The sequence below is a fragment of the Protopterus annectens genome, chromosome 1.part1, assembly GCF_019279795.1.
Source record: "Protopterus annectens isolate FY-2018-M chromosome 1.part1, PAN1.0, whole genome shotgun sequence".
NCBI classification, from domain to species: Eukaryota; Metazoa; Chordata; order Ceratodontiformes; family Protopteridae; genus Protopterus; species Protopterus annectens.
Genome location: NC_056726.1, coordinates 1,120,954,759 through 1,120,974,501, shown reverse-complemented (window position 1 = coordinate 1,120,974,501; position 19,743 = coordinate 1,120,954,759). Strand labels below are relative to the sequence as shown.

The following is a 19,743-nucleotide window of genomic DNA, read 5'->3' as shown; positions in this document are numbered from 1 at the left end:
TACATTACTGGGCATATTAAACTACAGGAAAGAATCCAATTGTTCACAGCTAAAAACATCACTGGCTTAAAATTCAAGAGCTACCAGCAGAGGCTGAAAACGCTGTGCCTTTATTCAGTGTCTTGTATTCTGCTTTTAGCCATTCTGTGCCATGCCTTTTGAGCCATTAGTGAAGCAGTAATCCAAGACCTCCTATATAGCCACAAATCAAACAGTTCCACTTACATTATAATCAGGGAGTTAAATGTGTTTCAGCAAAATGACAAAATGTGGTGGAGAGACAGACCTATCATACAAAGATTATCCTACCTTTGGAACAAACTTCCATTCCGATTTAAGGAATGCAATACACTTTCTTTAATCAAAAAGGAGTTAGACAACTGGATGGGTATCTACAAATGCACCCTGATATGACTGGCCTGTTGCTCCTTGAAAAAGGAGGCGTGGCCTAAGGATGGGCACCAGAAGGACATAAATGGCCACAGGGCCCATTTGTCTTGTATTTTCCATGATTCATACCAAGAAGCTCAGAAAAATGTGCCATTCCTTGAAAAGCACACAAGGTACTGGGTCACTCCCGTTGTGGCACTGGGAAAAAGATATGCTCATCCACATGACCCAAGAGAATATCAAGGAACTGTTGCAATATCCATGAGGGAGAAACATTTGAGATAGCCAACATGCCCCAGTCTGTTTCTGAAAGGTTCTCATGGCATGAATAGTGAGACTTATACTATACATACATTGGCATCTTCAGGAAAATGTACGGCCACACAATTCCTAGTTTAATTTTGTGGGCTGTACAAGTTGATCAAAGCCCTTATAATCTCCCTGTTCACTCTAAATCTATCAAGCAGCTTTTGCCATTCAAAAATGAAACAGATAATGCTTTGCCAGTATCTACTCCTTCATGGCTGCCAACCGTTGCTTTGTACAGCAGTTGGCCTTTCATCACAAGCAAACAGCCTGAAGTGGGATACATCAATACTACCAACAAAACCAAGCATCTTCACCAACTGCGAACTAAGTGGAAAGGGTGCAGGTTCACTTTTTATAAGGCAAGTATGCACTATGCACTTGTGTTACAGATTGTGACTCTGAATTGCAAAAGATGGGAATAATAATTAATGTTTAGCCAAATCTTTTGCACGTTTCTAATTTGCATCTCATTATCTACAGACGTGCCTAAGAGGATCTTACGACTTTGCAAATGCTGCACACAAGCACAATTTCTGTTTATGAATTGCATCTCGCTTGAGCTTGTGTGTGACCGTGCATACCCATTGCACACTTGCATAGTAATTATGAACACCATCTTATAGCTTATGTTCAGTACAGCATTATAAAGTCCAGCATACAGTCCTGATTGTTATACACAAGTTGTTTCAGCATTTTTATAAACCGGGTGAGAACGTGTGATTTACTTACTTAACATCATTAGAAAATAATTGGTTAATTTTAGCACTTTAAACATAGCAAGCAATTTGAATGCAGAATTTAATGACTGCATTTAATTATTTTTATTATTATGTATTAAGAAAAAATATGAAAATGAACAGTTCTAAAGATTTACTGGACAGAAACTTGCACATATTAAAAAAACAGGATGGCTTTGCAACCATTGTCAGTTAATATATATATCTATAAGGTACACTTAAAAAAAATGTCATTCTTGTCACCCATTCTAAATTGTACACTTTCTGCAACTATGACTGGGTAAAATAAATACAAAGCTGACAATCTGTGTTTGTTTGATTTTAAAGGTTACTTTTACACTACGATGTCTAATGGAAGTCACCGTTGCTCTGGCAGCATTGATGTCTGGAATAAGGGTACATCGAGCCCTGTCTCAGCAGATGGATGGGATATAAATGCTGCAAATGTTGCGTGCAGGTCACAAGGCTGTGGGTTTGCTCTGGCAAATGTGTCAAACCCCTGGCATGGTACAGGTTCTGTTACTTCCTGGATTAACAAATTCCAGTGCTCAGGGATAGAAAGTTCTCTATCTTATTGCTCTGTTGAATTTCGGGAAATAAATATCACCAATTCCTCACCTGTTGCTGGAGTCATTTGCTCTTCAGGTAAGATTGCAGAAACAGTCAAGCAAAATTTACAGTTAAGACTATTTACATAGTTTATTGTTAACACTGCAAAAATGACTATTTTTTTCTTCAGTCATGTATTGCACCTTCTTCTGTGGGGTCTATATCATATGATCGAAGTTCCAAAACTTTGAATCATTAAAGGACGAACTTTAATGACCGAAGTCTCGGAACTTCGAACACACATAAAAAAAAGTAAAAACAGTAAAAAAAAACAAAAAATGCTCTATGCAGTGGGGCAAGCCCCTCTGCACCCGCTACTTAAATTTGCCAACTCCAAGATCACAATACAGTGCAGTAAAGGGAAATCCTCCCTTTCTGCGCTCTATGGCAATCTCAGTTATATGCTTTGAAGTTTTAGAACTTCGATCATTAAAGTTCGTTCTTTAATGATTTGAAGTTGTAAGACATCCATCATATGATAGGAAGATAGGAACCCCTTTTGTGTGTGTGTGTGTGTGTGTGTGTGTGTGTGTGTGTGTGTGTGTGTGTGTGTGTGTGTGTGTGTGTGTGCATACGTGCATGTGTTTGTGTGATTAGCAAATCATCCAGATACTCATTGATAAATAAACAGATAACCTAACAGGAGATTTTAAATTATCTTCAGTGACACTGTAGGAGAAAAAAGCGTGATGATTTCCACAGCCATTGACATTGTACAATTGACATTTTATTTCATTCATTTCAAGTCTGCCATTTTCTGGTTAAGAAAATGTAGTGGAGTACTGAAAACGTAAAATATATTTATGCTTGGCTGACTGAAAACCTGAAATCTATTTATGTTTCAGGTTGACAATGTCCCATTTAGTTTGCAAAGCTCAAATGTATTGATATAACTTTTGCACAGATTTACTCCACAACTGTCTTCTATCTTCAGTATACAAACAGCATAGTCTTGACTGATTTGCATCAGAAATCTACTACAAATACTTTATATATATATTTTTACAGGTAAGTAAGCTGGATGACTATGATTTTTTCAAGATTTTAAGTATTTTTCCTCTGTTTATTTGCTAAGTTTTTCTGCATAGTTGCCTAGTTTGAGCATTTTCTGGCTTGTTAAACTTGATTTCTGCATTAGTAGCTGTATTTAGAGCACAACCAAAAGCTGTTTACTGAATTTCCTGTTTGCACTTAATTTTAAAATTGTTTTTTTCTCAAAACTTGCATATTTTCTGTCTTTGGCCTAGCACTCTTGTGTGGGGTCATTTACTGTACTCCAAAAAAAAAAAAAAGCTCAGCACTTGTCTTAAAAGCATCTTCTTTTCAGGTTTAGCACTTCTGTATTATACAAAGTCCCTCACTAGCGAACCCCAGGAGTACCCACTTCCTTACTAAGTCCTCTCTTATTCAGTTACACCCCTAACTTCTTAATTTCTCTAGCATGTGGAAGGGCCAGATGCTGGCGTCCTCCCCTGTCCAGTTGGTGAATCTGGGAATATTGAGGCAATGTTACAATTGCCTCATGTACACAGACAACCCTCTCCTCCTCCCACATAACACAAATACTTGAGAGATGCAGCTATTTGGCCAAACTGGAGGCTGAGCTCTCTCAACTCAGGACTGGCAAGACCAGACAGGAGGAGAAGGCAACTACACACACCACAAAACCAGCCTCACATAAAGCTATCACAACAATGAATCAAACACATAAACACACAAAGACATACTCGGAGGCTCTGAGCAAAAATTTACCTAAACAGCAGAGGCCTCCAAAGCAGACACCCAAGCAACTGCCACCTCATGACACACCACAGGCAACACATAAACCACAAAATCAGTGTGCAAAGCAGTCACAGCCCTTAAGGCCAAATACAACACCAAACATACTTGTCATAGGTGACTCCATAGTCAGACACACTGACGTCCCACTCACCAGGCTGAATAAGGAGAGGGTCACAGTAAGCTGCCTATCGGGCGCTAAAATCCGCCACATAACACAAGCACTCGGGTCACACCACAGCAAGTACAAATATGACACAGTCATTGTCCATGCTGGTGTGAACGACCTGAGACGTACCTCCTGGACTACATGAAAAGAGACATAGAGGAGCTCTCTGATTATGTAGCCCAGGCAGGTATGACCCTGACCCTGAGCAGTATCCTTCCTTCACCAAGAATGATGCCACAACATAGAGACAAGATGATCAGCTTTAACAATTGGCTTAATTTCTGGTGTCATTCAAAGGGGATCCAGTGTCTGTCTGCCTGGGATGACATGCTTGAGAAGCCACGCTGCGGACGGCTTGCACCTGTCACCCCTGGGATTCCGGATATTGGCTAAGGCTCTTGCCACCCCCATAGTGCCTTTTAGGCAAGGCTCAAATTCTAAACCTACCACCCTAGAAAACAAAAATGGGAAGAAACTAAGGGTAATGCTGCTCAATGCCAGAAGTCTAAATCTCAAAATGCACACTCGAGGCCCTTCTCAGTATGGAGAACATCGATGTCTGTGCTGTAACTGAAACCTGGTTCAAGGCTCCTGAGAGCACCCCGGCACTATCAGATTTTACCTCATATCATGCATTCCGCCCCAAAACCCGGACCACACCACAAAAGGAGGGTGTATCAATATTCATCAAGGATACCCACACCTCCAGGTTGGTGGCAACGCAGAAACCATCCAGGTGCAATTAACCATAGTCAAAACTGCTCTACAATTTGTAGCATGCTACAGGCCACCCTCTCAAACTCAGGAACCCCACACAGCCTTCCTGAAGACACCGGAGGGTATAAATGTATCTCCAAACACCATTATATTGGGTGACTTCAACTACCCGAATATAGACTGGGAACATTACTCAAGCCCCAACTTTTTAGCCCAAAGGTTCCTGGAGTTCATAAATTCAAATGCCATGGAACAACTAGTCACCGTTCCCACAAGAGGAGAAAATATACTAGATCTCATCATCACAAACATGGGGACAAAATGCTCCACACCGGAAGTATATCCCTCATTGGTGAGATCAGATCATAAACTAATCTCACTGGAAATTCACATCCCGCCCCCCCCCAAACAAAAAAGACCACAGTGAAGAACTTCTCTAAAGCAAGCTTCACACTACTCAAGACTGGTGTGGTATCCTTCAAGGCCCCCAAGCCACTGGAAACCACAACCCAAGCTGCGGAAGCCCTTACAAATGCCTTCTACGAGCACCTCCAGGACTGCATGGATCAGGCAATCCCTAATAAAACCAAGACTCTTTCCACCAAGGGCAAACGTCCAGTCTGGTGGACCCCAGCCATAAACAAACTTTACAATAAGAGGAGAAAGCTGTTACATGATAGAGCAAAATCCATAAAAGAGAAGACACCCTTGATCATTATTAGTAAAAAAATACGAGCACACATAAAATCATCCAAGGCCAACTTTGAGAGAAAAATTGCCATAGATTCAAAAGACAATCATAAGGCCTTCTTCAGCAATGTTAGAAACCTGGGTGGAATCTCCAAGATATGCTCAGAATTAGTCCAAAATGATACAAAAATCACTGAACCCACAGACATTGCCAACATACTGGCGGACAGGTTCAGTGCAAACTTCACCCCCCTCTCCCCCCCCAAAGGAGAGATAACTATCCCAGCGGAGTGTAGCCTCCCAGACATCTCAAATGCGCAGGTAAAAGCTGCTCTCTCTAAAGCTAAAAACACAGCATCAATGGGACCGGATGGTGTCCCCGGCTGTGTGCTACATGAACTCAATGAGGAACTAAACCTGCACACAAGGCAGCTGTTTAATCTTAGCCTTACCACAGGATACGTGCCCAAGGAGTGGCGGCAACTGTGGTCCCACTCCACAAAGGTGGTGCCTCTGACCCTGGTAATTACCGCCCCATAAGCAACAAGCCTGGTCTGCAAAGCTATGGAGAGGATCATAATGGAACTCATAAACAAAGACATAGGGGACTTGCAGACATTGGACCCGACCCAGTTTGGCTTTGTCAAGGGCAGATCATGCCTTTTGAACTTGGTCGACTTCTTGAAACAGTCACCAAGGCCATTGATGAGGGAAAGGCAGTCCATACAGCCTACCTTGACCTTGCAAAGCTTTCACACTTTCACACACCCACTCAGGTATTATAGAGAAACTTACCAGCTTAAATGTAAACCCATACGTCACAAGATGGGTTGCAAACTGGCTAAAGGACAGAACCCACAGGGTCAGAGTTGCTGGCACCATGTCAGACTCCAAGCCGGTCACAAGTGGTGTCCCACAGGGCTCAGTCTTTGGCCCCCTGTTGTTCGGCATCTACTTCTCAGAAGTACAGGCAAACATAGGAGGACTATGGCTGACAAAGTTTGCAGATGACTGCAAACTGAGTGCCATAGTGGAAAGTACATCGGACACAGATATCCTTCAGAGGGGTCTCACGGAAACTGATAGCTGGTGCCAGAGCCATGGCCTGAAGATAAATGCCAAAAAATGTATAGTCATACCCTTCGGGAAAAACAAGGTAACCCCAAGCTACCATATAGGTGGCAATCCACTAAGCACAGAAGAGGTTATCAGGGACCTGGGGACTCAGGTTGACAGTGGCCTTTCTTTTGACACTCACATTGCTAAAGTGGTTAGAAAGACCTTCTACATTGCCCACCTGATCATGAAGGGATTCACATCCAGATCAAGTGAGGTCATTGTTCCCCTGTACTCTTCACTTATCAGACCAATGATAGAGTACAATGCCCCATTCGGGATGTATCTCACCCGACACCTGCAGCAATTGGAGAGACCCCAAAAGTTCCTCACCAAAAGGATAAAGGGATTCCAAAATCTGTCATATGCTGCCAGACTGAAGAAACTCCAGCTCTATTCAGTCGCATACCGTCTGCTCAGAGGTGACCTGTGCCTGACATACAAGGCCATGTCCAACCCGGAATTAATGGACATGCTCCACCTCAAAAAATCCAAATCTACCAGATCCACTAGAGCAAGCGACTTAAACCTTAGCACGGATATAAATAAGACATGCTGGAGGGATAGATTTGTCACTCAGAGACTCCCTATGCTGTGGAATAAAATCCCGGTCCATGTGAGGCAGAGCACCTTGCTGGCTCTGTTCAAGAGAAATCTTGACCGGTGTATGGGAGATCGTAGGTTTCGTTTACCGAATCATCTCTGTGTCACTGCTGGACAGAGGCAAAACAAACTAATGGGCACAATATTTTTTAACATAAGGGGTGGCGTAAGCCACAAAACTTTGGGCTAGGCTTATAAATGCCTTAGGGCAGATAGCCTAGTATAAACCTATGAACCTATGAACCTAAGTCATGACCTGCTTACATCAGAAACATTATATATATATATATATATATATATATATATATATATATATATATATATATATAAAGCTAAATATTACAGAGAATTATGATCAGCTGTCCTAATGTGACCAAGTTATTATGTGTTCGACATACGGATGCCAAGAAATTCACCTCAAGAGTGAAGCTACTCGGTTGTAGAACTACAGTGGAGTAAGCAATATGTCTGTCTGTCTTTATTTCTATCTACTCATAGGTTTCTATTTTAAATTACTAGACTTGTAATTATAATCTGTGGAATATCTTGACTGAATGAGTGAAAATGTGTACGTGTGTGTGTGTGTGTGTGTGTGTGTGTGTGTGTGTGTGTGTGTGTGTGTGTGTGTATATATATATATATATATATATATATATATATATATATATATATTTACAGACATGAGGGTCTTTACAAGTTTAGCCATTAAATCACAATATAATACTAAATGGGAGATGTCGTCTATGCCCAAGGTTTTTCTAGCAAGGACTATCTATGTCCAGGAGAGAAGCCGGGGCAATCCCCGACAGAAATTTATGGTTTCCCATCCAGTTATCTAGGTTGCAGAGTCATGGAGGTGTTCTGCTTGATATATATTGAAAGCCTATTCTGGAGGTGTGGCAACCTCTGAGCAATGTATCTGTCTCTCCAGCAGGTCCTGTTTATGTCAGAGGCTAGACTGAGTTCTCTGGAACATGTGTCTCTAGTCCCATTTGACTTATGGATGTGGAACACTTTCATTAGATTTGGGTCAGAGATAGCCCTGTAAACCAGACATGTTGACTCTAAGCAGTCTATATGCTATTAAGTACACGGACAGCAACTTTTGTCTGTCTGTATAAGACATGTACTGCAGACCTTGAATTTTCTTAGTTAGAAATCTCTGAGGTCTCTCAAGTTGCTGCAGGTGTCTCGTATGGTACATACTAAAGGGAGCATTATATTCAATAATAGGCCTGATGAGGGATGAGTACAGGGGAGATATAACCTCTTTTGCTCTTGAGACAATGTCTTTGCTAATCAGGTGAGTGACAGAGAATGCCTTCCTCACCACAATAGACACATTCTGGTCAAAGTTGAGGTCACAGTCAGCTTGTTTTCCCAGGTATCTCACTACTGAATTAGTACTTAGGGTATTATTGTTTATTTTATAATCAGCAGGGACATTGTTTTTACTGAAGTAAATGATGATGCATTTGTTAGCATTTAGTTTAAGACCATGGCTTTGGCAGCAATCATTGGTGTGTGTAAGCCCCGTTTGAAGTACTCTGACATCACTAGGGGATTCAATGACAGCACCTAATTTCCAGTCATCTGCAAACTTGGTTAGCCACAGCCTCTCCATTTTGGCCTGGACTTCTGAGAAGAATATGCTAACCAAGATGTGGCCCAGCACTGACCTGTGTGGGACCCTACTGGTGACAGGTCTTCTGTTACATGTAAAGTCTCCCATTTTGAGTGTTATTTGTGAGTCCATTTGCAACTCATTTGACAACATAGGGCTTGATATTCAACTGAGTTAGTTTGTCAATGATGCCCAATCGAAGACTTAGCCATGTCAAGATAGGCTGTGTGCATGGCTTTGCCCTCTTCTATGGCTGTGGTCACATTTTCAAAGTGCACCAGGTTTAGTGGCCATGACCTGTCCTCAACAAAACTGAACTGGGACTGATCAAGGGTTTGGGGGTCACCTATATACTTATTTATGAGGTCCATGATGATTTGTTCCATTGCTTTAAAGGTGAGGCTGGTTAAACTCATGGGTCTATATTTTCCTTGGTATGTTGTCGACCCACCCTTGTGGAGGGGGATAACAGTCACTGTTTTCCATTCAGTGGGGACAAAGCCAGTACTCAGGCTGTGGTTGAATAGAGTGTCTAATGGAGTAGCTAGCTGTTGTTTCAGAACATTAAGAACACTGTGTGGAATGCCATCTGGTGCCATGGAGTCTGTGTTCTCAGCCTTGGAGAGTGCATTGATGACTTGCTCTTTGGAGATACAGAGAGGAGTGGATAACGAAGACATGGTCTGTGGTATGCTGGGGGGGGTGGGGAGATAGGGGGTGAAATTTTCACCAAACCTGTCTGCTAGCAAGTTTGGAGTTTTCACAGGGTCAGTGTGTGTGATACCATCCACAATTAGTTCAGCACACATTTGAGTTCTACCTTTTAGGCTGCGGACATAGCTGAAGAAAGCCTTATGCTTATCATTGGCTATGGTTGCAAAATTTTTCTCATAGTTGCTTTTTGAAGATTTTATTTGTTGCCTTATTTGCTTGTTTAGTCTGAAGAGGGTGCTCTTCCAGTTCTGGGATCTCACATTTGTATTTTTAGCCAGTAGCTTCTTTCATTTACTGTATAATTTATTAATGCTAGACGTGTACCAGGATGGTTTATTTTTCTTGAGGATCTTGCTTTAATCCTATCCAGCATGGTTTTGTCTATGCATTTCTGTAGATGTTTATACAATGCATCAGCATATACCTTAATACAGATGTCAATGCGATTTGTGGAAAATGGAGCTTGGAAGTATATTATATCTCCCCTTAGGAGGGTATAGTTAGCTTTGGTGAAGTTTTTTTGCCTGACTTCTCCTTTGGGGAGTTCTGGTGCTATTGCTACTTTAAAATGAACTGATTTATAGTTGGATTTAACACGTGTGGGCACTACATTCGAGGCATTGCATCAGTCACTCATATTGGTGAGGACCAGGTCTAGAATATTGTGGGGTGGTGCACTAATTGTTCCATGGCATTTGAGTTAACAAAGTACAGGAACTTTTGTGCGAGTGAGTTTGAGCTTGTATAAGTTCCCCTAATGGAAGGATAGTTGAAGTCACCCATGCCTAGGGTGTTTGATTGTACCTTAATTGTCTCAAGTAGGACTAAATAAACTGTGTTGGCATCTTGGTTATTGAAATGGAACCTGTAACTGACCATGGCCTGAAGGGAGGTCTTACCCATGGTAATTTGGACTTGCAGTAGCTCCATAGAGTTTTCTTGTGACAACCAGTCAGAAGTGTAATTATTTTTAATGAAAATATATACCCCACCTCCTTTGGCTCTCAGACCCTCAGTCTGTGGTCTGAAAGTGTGGAAGGCATTGTAGCCTTGCAATGGTGGGGTACTTTCTGTGTTCTTGAGCCAGGTTTCTATGACTGCACAGACATCAACATTTTCCAGGGAGAGGAGTGCTTCAAGAGAGTGTAGTTTCTGATATCAACTCATAGCATTTTGCAGGATGACTGTTTGTTTCTTTATGTTTGATATTTTCACTTCAGGTATTTTGTTGTTGTGACCTTGCCAAAAAAGGGCATTATGGGAGAGGCAAGTGCCTTAGCCAGCAACTAAAATCTTAGAGGTGCCAGATGAAAACAATCTCTGGCAATGCAGCATGGTTTATCCACATGTAGTCCAGGATGACAGAAACTGGATCCCCATAGAATGTCACTAGAAACTAAGCTAATTATTGAAGTCAATCATTTTGTGTTTATATTGCGGTATCATCCTGGGTGAGGCTACAATGCTGCTCAAAGCTAGGGACATACCCACCTGGGACACATATTCAGACAGCCCAATCATGTCTCTCTTTATATAGTCTAAAGAGGTACATCTCAAGTCATAGAGACCATCATGAACTATGACAGAGTCATAGCGGTATTTGTTGTTGAGAGACATAAGTGCATATGTGATCTGGCGAATCATTGTACCAGACACGTTGCTGACCATAACCTTCTCCTTGCACACCCAGGTGAGTGGGGCATCTGTATGCCTCAGTGCAGAGCCACCTATAACTGAAACATTTGGAATAGTTGTGCATTGCCTTAAGGGCTTTTTTGATGAGGCAAATGTGCTAGTGTTTCAACATAGTATTAGTTTAATGGTGTGCACAATTATCCAACCAGCTTATTCTACATTTTTTATTTTTTATATTTTTTCCCACTAACAGATTTGATTTTCAATTGAATTGTACATGTTATAGGTCACATTAAAGGTGGGAAAAGTTTTGAAATTATTTAGTGTGATCTCATTTTTTTATATCACAAAAACCTGGCATTTTAACAGGGGTGTGTACACTTTTTATATCCACTGTATGTGTATGTATATATATATATATATATATATATATATATATATATATATATATATATATATATATATGTTCACTTTGTAATATCGAAATACTGAAATCTCAAATTTCAGTATTTTGAGACCGCAATCACAAACGCACACAATACCGAAAAGCAACTAACCTGAAACTGACCTCACTGAAAGACTGAAATCACAAAAATGAGTGCTGTGACTTTATTTATTTAGTTTGTGAATTTCCAGCTTTGTAGTTGCAACCTCCACCATTGTATATCCCAAAACCGACAGTGTATTAAACAAGAACAATGTATAAAATATGAACACGTAGATAGTAGTCAGAGACTCTTGCAATTACAACTGTAGCACTCTAGCTATTGCTTTAAGAAACTCGGGTGGGTTATATGTGTCCTTATTTGCAAGGATCCTCTCAAACTGGCTGTGCTTCTTCAGCAGTTGACACCTCTTAGGAGAGGGCAGACATCCAGTAGCTAGGCAGTTCCTCAGGAACCCCACCCTATCCTATTCCCTTGCCAAAGTCCTCAGTAGGGAGAGATCTGTTGCCTTGGCACCAACTAAACATTTGAGGCAGCAGTGCCACACCTCCACTGAATTCTGCGTTCTTAGAAGGAATAATGAGTTCAGATCATGAATATTCCAAAATGAAATTAAGAACAAGGGGGGAACCTTCTAAAAGAAGTGGCTCTAGTTCTAAATTTCCTTTTCCTTCCCAACACATACCAGTCTCTGAAGTATTTCACCAAGTCCCTCCCCTCCACGGAAAATGTCTCCTTTAAAGTGCAATAGGCCTGCAAAACCTCTTCTTTTTGCAGAAATGCTAAAGCTATGAGTGATTTGACAGCCAGTTGAAATTGCCGATGTGTATTATATAATGGAACGGCCTAGCTGCTGCACCTTTCGCCACACATTTCTTCCAAAATGGAACAGGCAGCCTTTAGACTTGACTCCACTGATGGTTACACGAATGCTATTTATTGTGGCAATTTCAAAGTCACATAATACATGTTGCAATGTGCTTTCAAACCCTTGCTCTGCCAGTAACTGGAATACACAGTCCCACATTGCATTGTATGATTTCGAACATTTTTTACTCATTGAGCAATAGAGTAAGGGGACTAACTTGCTGTATCCCCCCATAGTGCACCAGTCCATGGATGCTGTCCATCTGTCTACATATTACCTCTTTGTAGAAAAATGTGCCGTCCATTAACCAGATTGTTGCAGGGCTTAGATCAAACAGATTGTTAACTATACTGAATGACATCACCACAGTATCACCAGCTATGTCTACTACCCTCTTTTCTACAAAATTGCCTGTTTTAATAGGGTAGTACTGCACATTGAGAGTACATAGGGACAGGTGTGGGTTAAGACTTGTTGCTGTTTGTTTTCTATGGACTCTTCCAATCTGTTGCAGAAGAGCTCATCTACTAATAAGGTCAGGTACTAAATCTGTTGATGTGGAAGCTAGGGCATCTTCCATTAGCAGACATGGCGCATCTCTAGAAACTTCAGCCCTATGTTTTAGCTCGCTACATAGTGTGTATTTCTCAAATTCATTTGGATCACCACTATGATTATGTGGAACACTTTTGCTAAGCTGCTGATCGGTAGGTACAGTGACAGTAATTAGCCTACATTTACACTTCTCAGCCATCTTCCATTTACAGCAACAATATTTTTTTTTCATGTGCTGTATGCTCTAAAAGAAATACATAGCCCTTCTCTATTAGGACTTTCTTCCCCTTCTGCGATACTGTGGTTTTGTAAATGTTGCCAATACTTCTTGGTGGGAGGTACGTTGTGGACACCATTGTTTTTTGTACTATGTACACCCTCTTCAGGGTACTGGAGGAATTTATATACTTTTTTGGCATTCTGTTATAATGTGATTATACATTTTGGGTGGTGTGTGCATTCATGATTGTGATCTCAACATACTGAAATTCGGCATTTCAGTATTTTGAGATTACAAAGTGGACCCATATATATATATATATATATATATATACATATATATATATATATATATATATATATATATATATATATGTATGTACATATATATATATATATATATATATATATATATATATATATATATATATGCACATACCTACATACATAATGTATAATAATAATGCATAATACATTATTGGCTCATTTAAGTACCTGGCCTTGGTGACCATGCTATTAGCTTTTATTTGTGTTGTGTATATATATATATATATATATATATATATATATATATATATATATTCATAGGTCTACCTGATAACACCGACACGCCAAAACACCAACAACAAAATAACCAACACAACAAAACCGAAAGTTCAAAAACACGAAACTTCACATGCTCGACAAACCACAATCCCGGCAATCAACAAAACAAATACCTTTCCCGAAAAACACAGACAACACAAGCACACCAAAAACCTTACAAACCTACACTAAACCTTACATACACAACTATCTATGCACTAACCTTAACCCAAACCCTAACCCTAAGGTCCGTCACTATCGTACACTTACCTTATCCGCACCCTAACCCTAACTCACTTCATCCGCCCCAACCCTTAAGTCTGTCACTATCGCACACTTACCTTACCCGCACCCTAACCCTAACTCACAACCCACCCCTAAACCTAAAGTCCATCACTATCGCACACTTACCTGACCCGCACCCTACCCTAACATCCTCACTATCACACACTCACATTACCCACACCCTGACCCTAACGTCCGTTCCTATCGCACACTTACATTAAAATGTCAGTGTTCTCAGCACTGGGATTCTCAACTTTCGATCATCTCCGTTGTCGATCTTCCGGTGTCAGTGTTCTCGTTGTCAGCGTTTTGGACATACATATACATACACATGTATGCATGTATAAACTGACACACATATGTATATAGGTTCATAGGTGTGTACTATGCTAATGGTCCTGGAGCCTTTACAAGCCTAGCTCAAATAAAAAAAATTGCCCTGGCACTGTGCCACCCGATGTTAGTTCACAGTGCCCATATTCAGTAGGGCAACTGGAATGATCCCTGGAGTGAACTTTCTGTTACCTATCCACTCATCAAGATTTCTCTTGAAGAGAGCCCGCGAGGTGCTCTGCTTGACATGAATGTGAAGCTTATTCCAGAGTATGGGCAGTCTTTGGGAGATGAACCTCTCCCTCCAGCATGTTCTGTTAATTGTGATAATGAGGTTCTGATCTCTGGAGCATGTGGTGCAGGGAGATTGGGATGTCTTTAGGTGTAGTATTTCAAGTAGGGCTGGGTCAGACATGACTTTGTAAGTCAAGCAGAGATCACCTCTAAGTAGATGATAAGAGATAAGAGAACAGCTGAAGTTTCTTGAGTCTGTCCATGTAAGACATGTCTTTAAGGCCTAGGATGCTTTTTGTGAGGTACTTTTGTGGCCTCTCCAGCTGTTGTAGGTGTCTGGTCAGGTACATGCCAAATGGGGCATTATATTCGATGACTGGTCTAATGAGGGCTGAGTAGAGAGGGATGATGACCTCTTTCTTCCTGGATGCAAAACCTTTGGTTATAAGATGTGCCACTTAGAAGGACTTTCTGACCACAGTGACAATGTGTAGGTTGAAGGTGAGGTGTCTGTCGATCTGGGTACCCAGATCTCTTATGACCCCATCAGTGTTTAGTGGGCTCCCATCAACATGGTAATTCATGGGAACTGAGTTTTTTCCATAGGTGATGATAACGCATTTTTTGGCGTTAAGCTTCAGGCCATGGTTCCAACACCAATCATTGGTCTCAGAGAGGCCCTTTTGTAGGATGTCACTTGGGGAGTTAATAATGACTCCTAGCTTGCAGTCATCAGTGAACTTGGTCAGCCAGAGTCCTTCTCTGTTGGCCTGGACTTCTGAGAAGTAGATGCCAAACAGGACAGGGCCCAGTACCAAACCCTGTGGGACTCCACTCATGACTGATTGACAGTCAGACTTGGAATCCACAACTTTCACTCTGAGTCCTGTCTATGAGCCAATTTGCAACCCATCTAGTGATGTAAAGATTGATGCCTAGTTTGGTTGGTTTATCGATGATACCTGAGTGGGGAATGGTATCAAAGGCCTTGACCTTTAATTCTGTCTATTGACAGCTTTTCTAGATGTAATATTTTAAAAATGAAAAAATGAACACCCAATCACAAAATTTTGTTAGCGCTTTCATTTACTTCTCATAAGTAAACTTCATCAGACAAATTCAATTAAAAGTGCTTCACTTATATACACTTTTAAACAATGACATCACCAAATCACTTGAAGAATTTAAAAATACAATACATTTAAAGGTACTAATACATAAATATTCACTTAACAGTAATATTCTATTGATGGATATAATTTTATAATAATCCTAAGCATAAAATATATATATATATATATATATATATGTGTATATATAAAAAAATATATAAAGTAAAATATGCATATATATATATATAAATCTCACATACAAATACAAACCCTGTATAATATCTATTTATTTCAAAAATGGGCAAATGTAAACCCATTATCTCATAAGTGCTTTCATTTTTGGAATACTGCCTATAGAAATAGAATCATTTACTTTATATATTTTTTATACAAGCAGTTTGGAATTTATTTAGACAAACAAAAACGACTAAGCGCTTTCGCCAGCAATCTGGCTTCTTCAGAGTCGTTGTTACACCATTAAACACAAAATTATATACTACTTACACAACTCCCATTGGTCAAGTACTCATTAATCATGAATAATTGATTAATAAACAGCTAAAAACCTTCCCTTTGCCTCATTTTTAAAAACAAATTCACTTTTTTGATTTTTATATATTATGTACATGAATACATGCTCAATTCAATAATATATAACATATTTATCAATATAACTATATTAATAAGTATTTACAAAAAATACAATGTTAAAAACAAACAATTTGTTACTAAAAATTCTATCCAGTGACAGACATAACTGTGATTAACAAACTGAATAATACCTGTAACTGAATGTTGTAAAATACATTTCAACCTTCAAATCTGCTGGGATCTAAGTTTTAACATTTATTCCCCCCATTAATACTGAGGTTATGTGTTTTGAAAAGTTAGTTGAAACACAAATGCGGAAGACGCTTAGCAAGGTCCATTATTTTAATGATAATTTAACACGACAAGAGAGGGAATTGGTTGATTACCTCAAGAAATCTGGACTGTATAGATTCATGAAGCCAGATAAAGGGGGGGGGGGATGGTGGTGATGACCAATACTGACTATATTTCGCAAATGTCTGCTATCCTCAATGGTGATGATACATATGCTGCTGTTTCTAGGGGCGAGGTCAATAGAGCCTACTATAAGATTGATGTATTTCTACGTGATGCATTATTTCAGGGATACATCAATGAAATGGAGTACAACTATTTACATGTAGAACATCCAAGACTCCCCAACCTATTTGGTATTCCAAAGGTTCATAAGGGGGTAGTGAATTTACAGTTTAGGCCTATTGTTTCAGCACGGGGATCGAAAACGGAACCCCTTGCAGCATTTGTAGATGTGTCTGTTAAAGATGTGTTGAGTGCAGCCCCACACATTGTAAGGGATTCATGGCATTGCCTGGATAGGTTGAGGAAATTAGGGACAGGGGATGTTGCGTTTGGATTTCTTACAATTGACGTTGTAAATTTATTCTCCGTCATACCCCATGAACAAGGATTAGAAATGTTTTATGAGGCCATGTTCACGAGTGGGTTGATGGAAGGGACCAAGGTGAACTTTGTGCGTGAGCTAATGGAGCTTGTATTGAAAAATAATTTCATCTTGTTTGAGGGAGAGCTGCATCAGCAAGTAGCAGGAGTAGCCATGGGGGCGAGGTGTGCCCCAGTGTTTGCGAATGCAGTATTATTGACTTGGGAGAAAACACACATTTTTCAATCTAAATATTACATTGATAATGTAATGATGTATAGTAGATTTTTGGATGATATTCTGGTCCTATGGAAAGGGGATGAGCGATCAGCCATTGAGTTTGTTAATTATTTAAATGAAACAACTGAATTTTTGAAATTCACTTTCAAATGGCATGAGGAAAGGATGAATTATTTGGACTTACTGATTATTAAGAAGAATGGAGGATTTGAGAGTAATATCTATAGAAAGGAGAATTACTCCAATTCTCTATTACATTATAGTAGCTGCCACCCCTTTCATCAACGTAAGGGAGTTATCAGGGGACAAATGATAAGGACTTCTAGATTGGTGAGTAATGATGTTATATTTAAAGAGGAGTTATTTAAATTGATTGGGATGTTCCTGGACAGAGGGTATCCCTTGAAATTACTCCTTAGTGTCAGGAAAGATGTGTTAAGGCAAAGAAATGGTAGATACGCACCTATTTTAACTAGTGGAGTACAATCATGTAATGAACAACAAAAGGGGGATGGTGGTGACTTAAGATGTGTAATGCAATATAATCATAGATCAATTGAATTGTCCAATATATTAAGAGCTGCATGGGATACGGTTTTGAGTGAAGAGAGTAAGAACATTCTAGGAGCTGGACCAGTGATAGTGTATGGTAGGGGCCAGAATATGAAGAACATCTTGGAAATAAAAATAGGAAGGTGTATAAATCCGTCATGAAAAGGTGCGGATGTGTAATAGTTGTAGATACATTAATGAGGGCACGTATGTGTGTGTAGAAGGGCACAAATATACTATTGGATGTCCTGGGCGTTGTACCTGTTTAACAAAGAATGTGGTTTACTTGGCAACGTGCACATCATGTGAGGCGTACTATGTAGGCAAAACTGTCAGGAGATTACGTGACAGGATAGCTGAGCATACAAGATCTATTAAGAAGAAAGATCCACACAATGCGCTTTTTTTGCATAGTGGAAGATGTGTATCTTTTAAAAAGTTTATTTTCTTTGTTATAGGGCGAGTATGGGACAATGGGGAAGGAGGGGATGTATGCAGTAGAGTAGGAGCCTTAGAGACAGAATGGCAGCTAAGGTTGGATGCATGTAGACCACCTGGTCTGAATGATTTCATTTCCCTCAAACCCCTGTTAAAACTTAGATCCCAGCAGATTTGAAGGTTGAAATGTTTTTTACAACATTCAGTTATAGGTATTATTCAGTTTGTTAATCACAGTTATGTCTGTCACTGGATAGAATTTTTAGTAACAAATTGTTTGTTTTTAACATTGTATTTTTTGTAAATACTTATTTATATTGGTAAATATGTTATATATTATTGAATTGAGCATGTATTCATGTACATAATATATAAAAATCACAAAAGTGAATTTGTTTTTAAAAATGAGTCAAAGGGAAGGCTTTTAGCCGTTTATTAATTAATTATTCATGATTGATGAGTACTTGACCAATGGGAGTTGTGTAGGCAGTATATAATTTTGTGTTTAATGGTGTAACAACGACTCTGAAGAAGCCAGATTGCTGGCGAAAGCGCTTAGTCGTTTTTGTTTGTCTAAATAAATTCCAAACTGCTTGTATATCCAAGGAGTGTTTCGTGGTTTTTACAACGATACTGCATTGAAGGTGGATTGTGCCGTGCGGTGGTTCTGCATTATTGGTATCAGCCCTAGTGGGTGTTTTTCTGCCTTTTACTCATTGAGCTAGCTTCCTTAAACCTTACCCAACCAGCCCTCTCCTGGTCTCTCAGCTACTTATGGTGGCCTAACTGACTGCCAATAGGCAGTCAAGTCAAGTGGCAAGATGAACTCTCTACACTAATGCCTGTCTCAGCAGGTGTACCTCAAGACTCAATTCTTGGTGCACTACTCTTCACCATATTCACCAACAAACTCAGCACAGATACCCAGCATACAACTATAGTACAATTTGCAGATGACTCCACCCTCATATGCTCAGTCCCCTCCATCCCAGTACTCCTACAAATAACACAACAATCTTTCCGAGATATCAAAAACTATCTCTCTGACTCCCAACTGGTTCTTAATCCAAATAAAACAAAGCTTATGCTTTTCACTAATTGCAAAACTCCCAGTCACCCTCCTGCTTTGTCAATCTACTCTATAAATAAAACTATAATTGAACCTGTCAACCACACCAAACCCCTCGGTGTTGCGATTGACAACAGCCTAAAAATTTGACAAACAGCTCTAACAATCAAAAAGGTCCACATTAAGCTAGGTTCACTATACAGAGTCAAACCCTACCTAACAGACTCCACAAGGCACTACATAG

General features: G+C 39.9%; 1 protein-coding gene across 1 annotated transcript in view; it reads left to right on the top strand.

The window, feature by feature from the left end:
- LOC122815630 (deleted in malignant brain tumors 1 protein-like) overlaps positions 1 to 18,608 on the top strand; it is a 201,549-nt gene extending 182,941 nt beyond the window's left edge. Inside the window, exons 6-7 of the mRNA XM_044088295.1 lie at positions 1,764 to 2,081; positions 18,451 to 18,608. Coding sequence (XP_043944230.1) covers positions 1,764 to 2,081; positions 18,451 to 18,608 — 476 coding nt within the window. The remainder of the gene's footprint in view (positions 1 to 1,763; positions 2,082 to 18,450) is intronic.
- The last annotated feature ends 1,135 nt before the right edge of the window (positions 18,609 to 19,743 follow it).